The sequence below is a fragment of the Panulirus ornatus genome, chromosome 48, assembly GCF_036320965.1.
Source record: "Panulirus ornatus isolate Po-2019 chromosome 48, ASM3632096v1, whole genome shotgun sequence".
Lineage (NCBI taxonomy): Eukaryota > Metazoa > Arthropoda > Malacostraca > Decapoda > Palinuridae > Panulirus > Panulirus ornatus.
In genome coordinates this window covers 30,445,591-30,462,251 of record NC_092271.1, presented here as the reverse complement: position 1 = coordinate 30,462,251, position 16,661 = coordinate 30,445,591, and the positions used below count along the sequence as shown (strand labels likewise).

The 16,661-nt window shown below is 38.1% G+C and overlaps 1 protein-coding gene across 2 annotated transcripts in view; it reads right to left on the bottom strand.

Annotated features, from left to right (window-relative positions):
• Nedd4 (E3 ubiquitin-protein ligase Nedd4) overlaps positions 1-3,924 on the bottom strand; it is a 202,606-nt gene extending 198,682 nt beyond the window's left edge. For both annotated transcript variants that reach the window (XM_071690428.1, XM_071690429.1), the window contains exon 1: positions 3,788-3,924. In XM_071690428.1, the coding sequence (XP_071546529.1) occupies positions 3,788-3,844 (57 nt within the window). In that variant the 5' untranslated portion in view covers positions 3,845-3,924. The remainder of the gene's footprint in view (positions 1-3,787) is intronic.
• Between the last annotated feature and the right edge of the window lie 12,737 nt (positions 3,925-16,661).

Below are 16,661 nucleotides of genomic sequence, written 5' to 3'. Positions count from 1 at the left end.
CTACAGAAGGAATAGTACTTTTGCTGAAGAAGGTGTGGGAATGTGTGAGTGTAAAGAACTGAACTCTCTACTGATGAGTAAATATGAAAGTAGAGTACCAGAGGTGGGTGACTGTTAGTGCTTATGCATCTAGTCATGAGAAGTCTGACAAAGAAAGATGAATGATTTGGGAAAAGCTGAGTGAATGTATTATCAGTTCTGATGTAAGAGACTGGACATCACTGATAGATGATTTAAAGGCAAAAGTGGGTAATGTGACTGCAAAGGGTATAACTAAGGGAATGGGGTATTCAGTAAGATGAATGGAAATGGAGAACAGCTTGTGGCATTGTGTGCTGAAAAAGGAGTGGTGACTGGAAATTCCTCATTCATAAAAGGCATACATAAGTATGCATGGAGTAGGAAAGATGGTAAGCACACAATATTGGATTATATGCTAATTGATAGGCATGCAAGAGACTCTTGGGTATGTACATGCTGAGAGGGGAAGCTAGTGGGATGTGGAGGTGAGGGTAAAAAATTATAGAAACTTTTGGAGAAGAGGAAATGGTATGGATGAGACAAGGGCTATGAAAATAAGCTTAAAAGACTTACGTGGAAATACCAGGAGAGACTAAGCAAAGAATAGTAAAAGCTGAGAGTGAACAAAGCTTGAGGAATGGGTGAGGAACTGGAGATACTGGAAAGCATTGCTGGCACGTGCAAGAGAGGTGCATGGCATGTGGGATATGGGCATCTGAGAAAGGGTAGTGAGTGGTAGGATGACAAAGCTAACTTCTTAGAGAAAGAAAAAAAGAGATATAAGGGTATTACTTAGTGGGAAGGAGTGCAAGTAAAAACAAAGGATCTAATGAGAACATCAGTGAAGGGGGCCAATGGGGAAGTGGTAACAAGCAGAAATGAGGTGAAGAGGTGGATGGAGTATTTTGAAGGATTGTTGAATGTGTTTGATAATATGGTAACGGATGTAGGGTGTTTGGGTTGGGAAAGTATGGAAAGTGAAAGTCATAGCAAGAGGTTTGGTGAAAAGAGGTGGTGAAAACCTTGTGTTAGATAAAATGTGGTAAGAGAGCAGAAGTGGATGATACTGCAGTTGAATCTCAAGAAAGGGGTGACTGTGTTGATGATTGGTTATTTAGGATTTTCACTGAAAGTATGGATCATGGTGAGGTGCCTTGAGGACTGCCAGAATGTGGGTAAAGTGCCACTGTATGCAGGTTAAGGGAACAAATGTGAGTGTTTGAATTATGGAAATATAAGTTTGTTGAGTGTACCTGGTTAGTTGTATAAATGAGTAATGATTGAGAAGGTGGTGGCATGAACTGAGCATCACAGTAAAGGATGTGAGGATCAGGTGTTTGCTTTGAAGAATCTTTGTGAAAAATCCTTTCAGAAACCACTCTTATTTCCTTATCTATACACTAAACAACAATTCCACAAAAGCAGAATGAAGATGACAAATTCATATGTGTCATTTTCTGATAATTACCATTTGCAAAAACAGTCCTTCTTAAGAAGCTGATAAATCCAGATAGTGTAAAAATAGAGGAAAACTTACCAGTTGGGAAAACTGCAATTGGAAACTGATGCTGATTAGTCAGCAAAACAACCAATGTCCAGTGAATATGGTACTGTAGAGGGTATAAGCACTTCAATTTGGGGGAACCCCAGAAATAACTTTTAAATCTGGAACAAATACATTTTTCCTTCTGCTTCAAAGAGGTGATTTAGGTCTGGGTAGCACAATTTCTATAAAAAAACACAATCAGGGAACCAACAATCATTCAACATAAGAGTTTATGTAGCCATGGTACCTGTCTACAGAGTGACTGTTATATAGTGCTAGAGTAGAGCTTACAGATCACAATATGAGGCAATGAGGATTATGTATATTACCTAACCTAACCTTCAATGCAGAGCTAGAACCAAACTCTACCCTCAATATATTTAACACTGGCTACATAAGTTATCTACGACATACCTGGAGCATCCTTTACGACTTTTCCCTTCAGCATAATGAAGTCTGGCTACATAAGTCATTACTTATGTAGCCTACGTACAAGGCTATGTAAACAGTTAATTTCGTCCTACAATAATAAACATAATGAAGAGGAGAGCTATGGTAATCAAGGAAAAAGAGGAGCATGATGAATACCTAAGAAACTAACAGAACTACCCAAGCCACACCTAAATTCCTCTAGTATTCTAGCTGCACCCTATCTTCTATATGACAAATAAATGAACGCTACGATGTCTCTGCAATCAGTAGGTGGGAGGTTTGTTTACTAACCAAGTCCAATAAGTATGTTCATTTTTCCCACTGCAGGCAAAATGACATAAATGTGGTATCCCTGTATTCAGTTTTTCCCACTGCATGCAAAATGACATAAATGTGGTATCCCTGTTCTAAATACAACCAGAAAATCACCAAAATCCAAGAGGATTGCATTAAAGTTGGTGAAACATACCTGTAATACTATATGAGACCCACATGAATAAAGAGATTAAGTTTGTATCACCAGTTACTGTGTTTCTATTTCTAAGTTGAATCCTATAAAATTTCTTTCTTAGTTATCTTAATTTTCTTATATGATGTTCATGTAATACATTTTTACTCGAGTAACTCCCATTTATCTGAGAAACCAGGATGTATGGTGTCACAACCGAGATGGAGATCACAAAACATAAAAAACATACATCAAAATATATTAAACAATTTTTTTCATACAATATTCATCATTTTCTGTGTTAAAGGTAGCATTAAGAATAGAAGACTGACCCTTACAGGAAATATCCTCACTTGGCCCCCTTCTCTGTTCCTTCCTTTGGAAAATTAAATTAAAAATGGGAGGGGAGGATTTCCTGCTCCCCAGCTCCCTTCCCTTTAAGTTGCCTTCCACAACACACAGGGAATATGTGGGAAGTATTCTTTTTCCCCTATCCCCAGTATGAATTTCCTTAGACAACTGGGTCTTCTGTAGCATTACAAGTGTATTTCACAATGTAATCCTCTTGGATTTCAGTGGTATTTGGCAGTTTTCATTATCCAGGGAGACCCCAACAATAACGATATATTCTGACTATAATACTAAATGTTGGAATACTTGGACTGTAATACTAAAAATTATAGTAAATTTTGACTCCTGAGTGAAATGTTTTAGGGTTCTCATTAAGCTGTTCAATTTCATGGTTCTTTCTCTTATTGCCCATTTTCCTTAATCATCATAATTACCAATGTTGTTCAATCATTATTCATCGGATGAAAATTCTGCTTCGGATCATGCTACCCGAGTCTGAATCACTTTTGTTCTGTTAAGAGGGAAGCTTGATTTGTGTTTCTTACAAATTCATAAAATATAAGTGGCGTCCATAAACTTGGAAGTATTGTATAGTAAACGAAAAACATGTGTAAAAGTAATGACCAGTGAATTCTGGGGTTTCTTGATATATTAGTATGAGCTATGATGGATCAACATACCAAAATTACCAAGATATAATAATCTGTACATTAGTGTCATCAGAGGAAATTAACTATGGTAATCATAAATATGCTACCTAGCTTCCATTCTTGAATTCCTTTTAAAGCATGACGCAAACCTTAGCTTTACGCAAATTTGGTGTTTTTCAAATGGAAAATATATTCTTAATTCAAGTATACAATACAAGCACGTATACTATATATCCAGGTTTCATTTATTTCACGTCATCAATGACCTAACTCGTTCAAGACATATATCCTTAGGACTTAAATATATTTTACTACAATAATATTACTAATCACACGTACCTGTCCTTCATAGCTAGGCTGAGGAACATATCCTACAATACGTGTTGTTTGAGCCATTCCCCCATCAGCTAGATTTTACTAATATTTACAAGAAAAAAAAATTTTCCTATCGCCTTCCTCCAACTTAATCACTTGACACTAAGTATAAGTACTGAAACTCCCAACAAATAATAACATCAGAAACCAACTAGATCCTCTATTCTCACACAACAACATATTATACTCTAATGAATTGAAATGCCAACCATTTTAATTTTTCACAAATAGAATTAAAAATTTATAGAAATTTACTGTGATGTTAGCTAAGTAGTTCTTGTAATGATTTAGAGGAATTCCTTAGTCATACCGAAGGTAAGAAAATACTGAGCGGATCTAATACTTTCTAAAAGGGGAATCTTCCTACCTCGGACAAGTTTTTATCGTTTATACTATCCATGTAAACAGACGTGCTATTACTAGTTTACCTAATGTGTATTTCGATTTTCTCTGTCACTTCCGTGTGCTACATATTTGATAAGGTTTATTTTATATACGTTTGAATACATTTGTCGGTATACGGTTTTAAGACGCTTTCTTTAATAATATGATCCCGTTATCAAAAACTTTTGGTATTAAGGAAACTGCAGTGCCAAGTCGCATTCATATTCAAACAATAATTGATTTAATCTTAACATACGAAACATTTAAACCTTACCTAATTTAGCGGAGTGATAACAGACATGCCGTGTTAGGACTTGCTTTTTGTAATCACCTGTCAATGACATTTTCATTTCACCGAAGTTAGCATATAAAGTATAATTAAATACGGTTATTTCCAGTATGGTCCTCAAAATACATTCCAGGTAAAAGATAACAAGAAACCGGTGCAAAAATACTGCTGAACTAGAAACATAATAGGATTTCGATTCAAACATATCAAAGAATTGAGAACTCGGCCGATGTAGAATTGAAAATTAGTTACAAATGCAATCATTCGCATCTAACTCAATCCATTAAAACATGTTTGACAGTGTTTGACGAACAGTAATAGATCACTTCCATAAAACTACATGTAAACTAAAACGAACCCCCCGAGCAAATACTCCAACTGTAGGTACAAAACGCAATAAACTTTAGCTCTTTTTCTTAATCTGTGTTTATTGCTGACCATTATTTACGATACATTTCATATATTGTAGGACACAACTATATACCTCTACTTCACAGTTCTGAATCTACCTACAGTTATTCCAGCATCTCTTTATATATAAAACGTTTTTTATGACGGTACATTGCCATGTCCCACAGAAACAACAACTTTTAACCTGGAGTACGACGACACAGCCCTTGGGTATGATGTGACCTGTGACATTAAGGATTAAGTAAAAAAAAAAAAAAAAAATCACACCCAAAAATCGTACCTTCAAGGATCGTAAAGTTGTGCTGAGGGGTTAACGTTACTCACTCAAAGGGAAGCCCGATGCGAAGGGTGGGTAGAGGGGGCTCTCTGTCCCGAGATTTGCGGTCAGGCTAAGGTCCTGGCCTGGGCCTATTTGTTTTTTTTAGATTCTGCCTATTTTAACGGTAAATAAAAATATGGTCCTCATTCGACATTATTATATAATACACTATATAGATTTTGCTTTGTTTATGAGCTTGCTGCTCTCCAAATTTAGCAAATCGTTTTTTCTTTAGTAAGTTCTTTTAAGTTTAAAAAGATAAAGGGCCCAGAACATCGCCGGGCCCACCTTTAGTTAGGGTAAGCTGTGAATGTTGTTTGGGTCTTTGCTCCGGACTCCTGGTCACATATAATAAAGGCTACACGGAGTTTCATTCTCAATCTTTACCATCATTACTGAATTACCGTAAACATTTCCAGAACAAGATTGATTTATTACCTGGAATTTTCTGCCCCACCAACAACAACGATCAATGGCGATGGATTTTTTATATCAAAATATTAAACATTCATAAAAAATACCTGTAAATAAATGTTTTAAAAAGTTGAATAAATGACTCAGAATAGTAAGATTTCATATTTACAACTGAAATTCATTTCGTATGAATTACACCATGAGGAAAATATGATGAAAAACAAAATATTTAAAATATACCAGAGTTGCCAACGTAGCGCTTTTGGCGCTAGATCTAACGGTTTTTATAGAGATACGGCGCCTAAATTTCATATTTAACGCCTTAGCGCGTTTTTCGGCACTTTTTTATGTAGCGCCAAACTTAGTGTTATTGCAATATATGGTAAAATTCAAGCATTAATAAGATATGTTAATGTGATTTCGAGACTCTAATTGAAACCTGTTGAAATAACAAGGAAACCAATACAAACATTGCATTTAATTCATTTTCATCGAAATGAACTTGTTCGAAAATCTTTTAAACAGGTTCAGCCGGGTGTATTCCGCTGGCTCCCCCTCCTCAAATCCCCCGTTCAGTTCAGTCAGGTTAGGTTAGGCTAGGTGCAGGCCAGTACATTTAACGAACACAACAATGAATAAGAAATATACTCAACATTTTAGGGCAGAGCGGTCGAAAGACCCTAAATAATGTCTTTGCAAGTACTTCCATTGTCCATTGTCTGCCAAACTTAGTGACACTGAAAGACCCAGCTAAACTCAGAAAGCTGGAGAGCCATTCAGTACTCAGAGACAAACCACAATTCCGTTTGAAAAAGTGAGTGATGACGCACGAGAGACTGAAGGAAATTCATCACTATTCATTGCAGAACACTCATTATGTTTTGTTGATCATCGAAGTGAGCCGTGCAAAGCATGATTTACAGACAGTAAACTATGCAATATTTTCAAGTTAAAAAGGTTGAAATGTAGTGGTTATGTGCAATGTGATTGCCCCGCATTTAACAGTGATTTGAAAAGTGATATAGACTATCAGAAGTTTATCCTCTTAACTGATGAGAGTAATGACATTGAGGTAACGAAACTATTGGGTACCGCTATCCGGTTCTCTTCTGAAAGTAAGAAGATTGTGGTGACTTTCTTGGACCCTATAGAGCTAACTGACTGTAATGCTAATTTGATATGTGATGCCATCAAGAAGTCATTGAAAAATAATGGGTTGGAGTTACAATACCTTGTTGCAATTGGCACCGACAATGCTTCTGTGATGACAGGTGTTAACAGCGAAGTGTATGCTAAACTCAATTTAGAAGTTCCTCATCTGATCCTTATCAAGTGTGTGTCATTCTCTACAGATAGCAGAGTCTCCTTAGGAACCTCGATTTTTATGATCAGCGAGACCTATAATTGGTTCTCCCACTCTGCCATTCGCCAAGCAAGATACAAAATCTTTTCTTTGATTAATGATGGTCAAGCTCCATTGAAGTTAATACAGCTAAGCCAGACTCGATGGCTGTCAGTTGAATCAACTGTCAGAATACTGCAGCAGTGGGTTGAACTTAAGACACTTTGAAATGGCGAGAAATGGTAAAAGGTGTTACACAGTTCAACTCCTCTGACATGTTTTGTGACAAGAAAAACTATGCTTTCTTGATATTCCTGAAGCATATTCTTGAAGAAGTGTAGCGTGTAAATGAGAAATTTGAAGCGGAGGTACAGTATCCCACCAGACTGCTAAGTGACCTTATTCAATTTGCTGATTCAGTAAGTTTTAAGGTCCTCATCCCAGGTAGGAAGTCAAAGGAAGGAGATTCAGTAAAGAACTACTTAACCCACATCCATACTTGGGGTACGAGTTTGAAAAGGAGGAAGATGCATATAGTTTGTAGCAGAGTTGATGAAACAGCTTCGTCAACATTTGCCAGACAATGTCCAAGTGTTACATTCAATATCATCCTTGAGTGCAAGTGAATAACTGCAACCAATAAAGCTTGGAATACTGGAATTAGCAAAAGTGTTTACTGATAACGAAGAAATTCTCATACACATTGAGTTCCAATGGAGGAAGCTTCATCATGCGTTGTGGAAACAACACTGGCACCCTAGTACACCGGGCTGAAATAGCCTCGTCCAGGGATGCAACAGGAGAAAATCCCCCCAGTGACCCCTCTTAGTTGGCTTTAATTGTGCTGACATTGTCTCACTCCAATGCTGATGAAGAGTGTATCTTCAGTCATATGAACATCGTAAAGTCAAAGCTTCGAAATTGACTGAGTATCAAAAGCTTAAATGCAATACTAACTGCCAACTATGGACTAAGAAGAAATGAAAACTGCTGCTATGATTATGAACTGCCTAAGGAAGCACTGAAAAACACTGGGTCACTGAAAGCATAAGAGTCATCGCAACAGCAACTAGGACCTTCGCAGAGACCACCACTTCCCTGGGCACCGACGACGAAGATATTGCAAATTAGGAGCTAGCAGATCTAGAATAATGGTTAGTGTTCTAGTGTTAAGTCAGTCAGTCGTTCCTGTCATTAATGATTTGGCACATCAAAGATCAAGTGTAATTCGAGGAGCATTTTTCTCGCTGCCATTTTAGTATGTTTAACGCTATTCGGGAGTGAATCTAGCGTCATCTAAAATTTTGAGTTGGCAACTCTGGTTATAATCGAACTACCAGTACACTCTTGAATATAAACTGAAGGGTCAGAATTTTTTTAGATGCAAAGAATCCCACGTGTTTCCACTACATAGACCACTGTTAATGGCACCCGACACTCTTCAAGGAATGAAGGTTGATCTGCCATTTACCATTCATGAGTCAATTTTGTGTCCAATCGTCAGTCTTGATAGCACAATTTATTTCTGTTGGCTTGGTTGAGCATTGGCCACCTAACTGCCAAAGTCTGTTCTACTTCTTCGCAATTTACTGTTTGTTGGCAGTCTCCATTCCTACATCCATCTGTTATGAGGAAATTATAGTATACGGGGCTTCATATCACTGGGAGAGGAAAACGGGCATCACAGCCGGGAGCTGCAGCCACATTTGCTTGCTGATCAGATAATTGATTCCCACAAACTGCTGTTATGAGCGGGGATCTAGCATATCTTGTGACGATATCACAGCGAGCCAGTCTTGAATCTCAGTCACCTGCTCGGGGTGTAAGACTGTAAAATCAAAATGTAACGATCAACGTAAAATTTTAATATTGTGATTTGAATAGCTTTGTTAAGTACTGGCACCTGATGAGGTGGATTGTCTTCACGAAACATGTCATCAACGGCTTGTGAGCACCACGAGAATCAAAGATAATTGTATTTTGGATCTTTAGCTTTCTGTCTTCTTTAATGCTGATAGTTATTTCCAACAGCTTTCCTATTGCTCACCGCAGTAGGATTTGGAGCCATCTATGTATACGTCTGTTGAACCTTAATTGATGCTTTGTAGTATGACTCATTATTTCTGCTTATTTCCTCTTTGTAGGTGACCATGGAGTGAATGGATTAATTCAGTTTATGGAATACTGATTTTCAAAACAAATGGTCTGAGAAAGACAATTGCAACAAGGAATCGGGTGGATGCGCGCGTCCCTGGGAGCCTAAGCCACATCAGGAATCCTAATCGTTGCACCACGGCAATCTATGGTTACCATTCAGTACATATAATAATGACAATAATGTTCTTTTCTACGTTTGAGGCTCCAGCAGCAGACAAAAGTTCACATCAAGGACCGGGCTTTGACTGAAATATAGAAAAGGTTATAAAAGGAAAAAAAAAAAAATACTAGGGAAAACATCTCAGGATTTCGGAAGAATTTAAAGAATCTTCTTTTAGAAAGTGCTGTCTTAGTTATTGGAAAGACATGTAGAGAGGTCCAAAGATTCAAAGTGTAGGGAAAGAAGCAGTTTTCAAAACGGCCCATCAGTGAGTTGCCTACGAGCACACAGTAATCATGTGATGCAGCAGCTTGCCAAGCATCGCGTGGTCTAGTGGTGGGGGGAACACAAGTGGCCAGGTCTCGCGAGCAAAAACCAAAACAACACCTACAGAAGAGGGGAAAGTGAACCAAAATTGCGGCGTAAGGCAAACGAATCAAGTTTTGAAGTTAGACTGAGAGAGTTGAAAGTCGGACCGCTTTTGGCTCAACTTTGTCAAGCAAGGATGCAGAGGTAGAACCACCGGAGATGTTAGGGCAGCACTCTACAGGGACAAATAAATTCTTTGTATAAACGGAGCATCTTCACAGAAGAAAAGAAATTTCGACATCTGAATAGGACTCTCAGTTTCTTTGAGGCAGACTTAGCTATTTCTGTAATGTGGGGCTTCCAAGAAAGAGTGAGTGTAATACCAAGTATGTTCATTACGTCAAGAGGTGGAATTACAGAACCATCAAAGGAGAGACGAGAGCTGGGAGGAGTATTCGATAGAGAGATGAGCAGAAACTAAGTCTTGGAGGCATTAAACTTAGCAAGGTTTTGAGTACCCACTGATGTATCCTGTCCAAATCTTTTATCGAGGAAGTTGTGCTGAGACGAGATGCAGATCGAGTGAGAGAAGAAGGAGCAGAATTGAAGGATGTGGAAGAATGCAGTGTTGAGTCGTTCAGCGTATGAAGCCCTTGGTTATTTGTGGAAGAGAAGAAATCGCTGAAAAAAAACGGTGAAAAGTGTAGGAGACAGGACACGGTCTTGAAGGCCACTGCTGTTGATGGAAACAGAGACAGATCGACCGGAGAGGAAGCTAGATGGGAGGGAGCAAAGTGAGGGAGAGTAAGCCAAAAGAGGGAGAAATTAGGGTTGAGACCCCGATGCCACGCCCTGTAAAAAGCTCGGATCACGAGGAACCACATAAGACACTCCAAAATCTTTCAAAGATGATGACCAGGCATTAGTAAGATAGGAAAGAATATCACCAGTGGATCTCGCCTTACGGAAGCCATACTGGTGGTCAAAGAGAAGGCTGTGAAATTCAAGATGTCTAAGGATATGGGAATTGAGGAGGGATTCAAAGACTGGAAATGGCAGGTGTCAGAGCAACAGGGTGACAGTGAAAGGTGTCAAAACGGTTACCCCTTACTGGAATGGGATGTATAAACAAAGAATGCTTTCAAGAAGAGGGAAAGTCTTGGTTTTTGAACACAAACGGAACAGACGAGCAAGCACATGTGCATACTCAGAGGCACACTTTTTCAGTACACGGGGATGGATGCCAACAGGACCGTAAGCCTTAACCGTGCCCAGAGAAAGAAGCACTTTTCGGACAGTCCGAAAAAGATGATGGGGAGGGGCTCAGGATTAGTAAGTGGAACATCATGGGGTGAAGGAATTTTACAGTTATCTAAGGTGGAGTTAGAGGAGAAACGGGAAACAAAAAGAACTGCCTTGTCTATGGGAGAGACGGCTATTGTATCGTCAGATGGAAAATAAAGTAAGGGCAGAATGACAGAAGTTGTTAGCGATGCCCTTAGCCAAAGACCGAAAAGAGTTATCAGTGGATGACAAGGAAAGGTTATTGCACTTCCTTTGAATAAAGGAACACTTTGCCTCTTGGATGACGTACGTGCAACAATTACGGACAGTAATATAAAAGCTGGATGGAGTCAGAGGCGGGAGAGTTTTTCTAAGCCAAATGTGACTGAATGGCTTCAGAACAGAAACAGTTGAACCATGGATTGGAAGAAAAGGTCGTCTTGGGGATGAGGGGACAGATGCTGCGGATTCAAAAGCATCACTACATAAAAGACAGTAATTTACCCAAGGAAAGCCAGAACAGAATTTTAGTAAGTTATTCCAGTCAGCTTCGTTTAGCTACCAATATTACGCTTACAAGGGGCTGCTGGTGGGGAAGGTGTTGTTGAAATAGACAAAATTATGACTGTGATTAGATGAACTAACTGGGAGCGAGATTGGGTAATTGCAGGACCAGAGGTAAAAAAACATATCCAGAATATCATGAAAGTGCTCACAGCTGTCAAGAATATGGGCGGGGTGCGGGATGAACAAACAGCAACAACAGCAACAATGATAATGATAATGATAATCATAATGACAATAACGATAATGATAATAATAATAATAATAATGATAATAATAATAATAATAATGATAATAATAATAATAATAATAATGATAATAATAATAATAATAATAACAACAACAACAATAATAATAATAATAATAATAATAATAATAATGGTTGTTTAATTTGTTTATGGATGGGGTTGTTAGGGAGGTAAATGCAAGAGTTTTGGAAAGAGGGGCAAGTATGCAGTCTGTTGTGGATGAGAGAGCTTGGGAAGTGAGTCAGTTGTTGTTCGCTGATGATACAGCGCTGGTGGCTGATTCATGTGAGAAACTGCAGAAGCTGGTGACTGAGTTTGGTAAAGTGTGTGGAAGAAGAAAGTTAAGAGTAAATGTGAATAAGAGCAAGGTTATTGTTTTAGATATCTGGGAGTGGATCTGGCAGCGGATGGAACCATGGAAGCGGAAGTGGATCATAGGGTGGGGGAGGGGGCAAAAATTCTGGGGGCCTTGAAGAATGTGTGGAAGTCGAGAACATTATCTCGGAAAGCAAAAATGGGTATGTTTGAAGGAATAGTGGTTCCAACAATGTTTTATGGTTGCGAGGCGTGGGCTATGGATAGAGTTGTGCGCAGGAGGATGGATGTGCTGGAAATGAGATGTTTGAGGACAATGTGTGGTGTGAGGTGGTTTGATCGAGTAAGTAACGTAAGGGTAAGAGAGATGTGTGAAAATAAAAAGAGCGTGGTTGAGAGAGCAGAAGAGGGTGTTTTGAAGTGGTTTGGGCACATGGAGAGAATGAGTGAGGAAAGATTGACCAAGAGGATATATGTGTCGGAGGTGGAGGGAACGAGGAGAAGAGGGAGACCAAATTGGAGGTGGAAAGATGGAGTGAAAAAGATTTTGTGTGATCGGGGCCTGAACATGCAGGAGGGTGAAAGGAGGGAAGGAATAGAGTGAATTGGAGCGATGTGGTATACCGGGGTTGACGTGCTGTCAGTGGATTGAATCAAGGCATGTGAAGCGTCTGGGGTAAACCATGGAAAGCTGTGTAGGTATGTATATTTGCGTGTGTGGACGTATGTATATACATGTGTATGGGGGGGGGGGTTGGGCCATTTCTTTCGTCTGTTTCCTTGAGCTACCTCGCAAACGCGGGAGACAGCGACAAAGTATAATAAAATATATAAATAATAATAATAATGATAATAATAATAATAATAATAATAATAATAATAATAATAATAATAATAATAATAATAATAATAACAACAATAACAATAATAATAATAATAATAATAATAATAATAATAATGATAATAATAATAATAATAATAATGATAATAATAATAATAATAATAATAATAATAATAATAATAATAATAATAATAATAATAATAATAACAATAATAATAATAATAATAATAATAATAATAATAATAATAATAATAATAATAATAATAATAATAATAATAATGATAATAGTAATAATAATAATGATAATAATGATAATGATAATGATAATAATAATAATAATAATAATAGTAATAATAATAATAATAATAATAATAATAATAATAATAATAATAATAATAATAACGAAATTAGTAATAATGATAATGATAATAATAATAATAATGATAATAATAATAATGATAATAGTAATAATAATAATGAGTAGTGAGTGGTGGGATGAAGAAGTAAGATTATTAGTGAAAGAGAAGAGAGAGGCATTTGGACGATTTTTGCAGGGAAAAAATGCAATTGAGTGGGAGATGTATAAAAGAAAGAGACAGGAGGTCAAGAGAAAGGTGCAAGAGGTGAAAAAGAGGGCAAATGAGAGTTGGGGTGAGAGAGTATCATTAAATTTTAGGGAGAATAAAAAGATGTTCTGGAAGGAGGTAAATAAAGTGCGTAAGACAAGGGAGCAAATGGGAACTTCAGTGAAGGGCGCAAATGGGGAGGTGATAACAAGTAGTGGTGATGTGAGAAGGAGATGGAGTGAGTATTTTGGAGGTTTGTTGAATGTGTTTGATGATAGAGTGGCAGATATAGGGTGTTTTGGTCGAGGTGGTGTGCAAAGTGAGAGGGTTAGGGAAAATGATTTGGTAAACAAAGAAGAGGTAGTAAAAGCTTTGCGGAAGATGAAAGCCGGCAAGGCAGCAGGTTTGGATGGTATTGCAGTGGAATCTATTAAAAAGGGGGGGTGACTGTATTACTGACTGGTTGGTAAGGTTATTTAATGTATGTATGACTCATAGTGAGGTGCCTGAGGATTGGCGGAATGCGTGCATAGTGCCATTGTACAAAGGCAAAGGGGATAAGAGTGAGTGCTCAAATTACAGAGGTATAAGTTTGTTGAGTACTCCTGGTAAATTATATGGGAGGGTATTGATTGAGAGGGTGAAGGCATGTACAGAGCATCAGATTGGGGAAGAGCAGTGTGGTTTCAGAAGTGGTAGAGGATGTGTGGATCAGGTGTTTGCTTTGAAGAATGTATGTGAGAAATACTTAGAAAAGCAAATGGATTTGTATGTAGCATTTATGGATCTGGAGAAGACATATGATAGAGTTGATAGAGATGCTCTGTGGAAGGTATTGGGAATATATGGTGTGGGAGGCAAGTTGTTAGAAGCAGTGAAAAGTTTTTATCGAGGATGTAAGGCATGTGTACGTGTAGGAAGAGAGGAAAGTGATTGGTTCTCAGTGAATGTAGGTTTGCGGCAGGGGTGTGTGATGTCTCCATGGTTGTTTAATTTGTTTATGGATGGGGTTGTTAGGGAGGTGAATGCAAGAGTTTTGGAAAGAGGGGCAAGTATGAAGTCTGTTGGGGATGAGAGAGCTTGGGAAGTGAGTCAGTTGTTGTTCGCTGATGATACAGCGCTGGTGGCTGATTCATGTGAGAAACTGCAGAAGCTGGTGACTGAGTTTGGTAAAGTGTGTGAAAGAAGAAAGTTAAGAGTAAATATGAATAAGAGCAAGGTTATTAGGTACAGTAGGGTTGAGGGTCAAGTCAATTGGGAGGTGAGTTTGAATGGAGAAAAACTGGAGGAAGTAAAGTGTTTTAGATACCTGGGAGTGGATCTGGCAGCGGATGGAACCATGGAAGCGGAAGTGGATCATAGGGTGGGGGAGGGGGCGAAAATTCTGGGAGCCTTGAAGAATGTGCGGAAGTCGAGAACATTATCTCGGAAAGCAAAAATGGGTATGTTTGAAGGAATAGTGGTTCCAACAATGCTGTATGGTTGCGAGGCGTGGGCTATGGATAGAGTTGTGCGCAGGAGGATGGATGTGCTGGAAATGAGATGTTTGAAGACAATGTGTGGTGTGAGGTGGTTTGATCGAGTAAGTAACGTAAGGGTAAGAGAGATGTGTGGAAATAAAAAGAGCGTGGTTGAGAGAGCAGAAGAGGGTGTTTTGAAATGGTTTGGGCACATGGAGAGAATGAGTGAGGAAAGATTGACCAAGAGGATATATGTGTCGGAGGTGGAGGGAACGAGGAGAAGAGGGAGACCAAATTGGAGGTGGAAAGATGGAGTGAAAAAGATTTTGTGTGATCGGGGCCTGAACATGCAGGAGGGTGAAAGGAGGGCAAGGAATAGAGTGAATTGGATCGATGTGGTATACCGGGGTTGACGTGTTGTCAGTGGATTGAATCAGGGCATGTGAAGCGTCTGGGGTAAACCATGGAAAGCTGTGTAGGTATGTATATTTGCGTGTGTGGACGTATGTATATACATGTGTATGGGGGTGGGTTGGGCCATTTCTTTCGTCTGTTTCCTTGCGCAACCTCGCAAACGCGGGAGACAGCGACAAAGCAAAAAAAAAAAAAAAAAAAAATGATAATGATAATAATGATAATAATAATAATAATAATAATAATAATAATAATAATAATAATAATAATAATAACGAAATTAGTAATAATGATTATAATGATAATAATGATAATAATAACGAAAATAGTAATAATGATTGTAATGATAATAATGATGATAATAATAATCATAATTATAATAGTGATAAGTAATAAGGACATTAAGTTGTCCGCGCCACGTCAGTCAACATACCATTGTTATTTCTATCACTAATATTGATACCACAACTAACGACAGTAACTACGAACATAAACAATGGCAAGTAACCTTGGCACCAGATCTGCGCACACACGCCACCAGCAATCGATACTGAACAGACAGCTCGGCGCCAGAGTGGAGTAACTTTTTTTCTTTGTTGTAGAATGACTTGTGGTACAGACTGAACCGAACGGTCATTACTAACTGATACTAACTAGATGGAACAACGATGTTCATATAACTCTGGAAATGCACAATATTTACCATACTTTCATGCAGTCTAGCCTATGAGTACATTGAGACGAAGGGATGATGAACCTACTATTCTATTAGCCCTTGTTTCAGGATTTCATCTGTTCTTTTTGCAAAAGATGGGGTGTGATCCTTGAACCTTTTACATGAAAGACTGAACCTATTCTACGTCTTTCATCTATATGAAAAGAGCATTTCTCTCAAACATGATGTAATGTTTCCCTAAACAATTTATTTCGTTTCTATTAAAAAACTAAATACGAAACTGATTAGTCGTCCAACTAGTTGGTGACTGTTATGAACAAACGTCACGAGACATTTAAGGACAAATGCGGCGGCCACATATCTGGGTCTGATCCAAGATGCTGCTCCATGATGTACTCACAAATATTGTGGATCAATCAAAATGTTTCTCACAATAGTTCGTGCAGATGAACACGACCAATTAAGCACTTCAATCTACATATGATGGTGGTCTACTGTGTTTTGAACCTAGCAAAGCGAAAAACAACATCTAATTCTTGTAAGAACTGGAGAAATTTGACCATTAAGTTTTTCTACATTGCATGAAAAGATCTTTCATTTCGGTATATGTTATTTTTCCTTTACAAATAAATTTCTAATATCAGCTGACTACGTAAGGCTACAGCGGTCAAGTATCTTATACTCA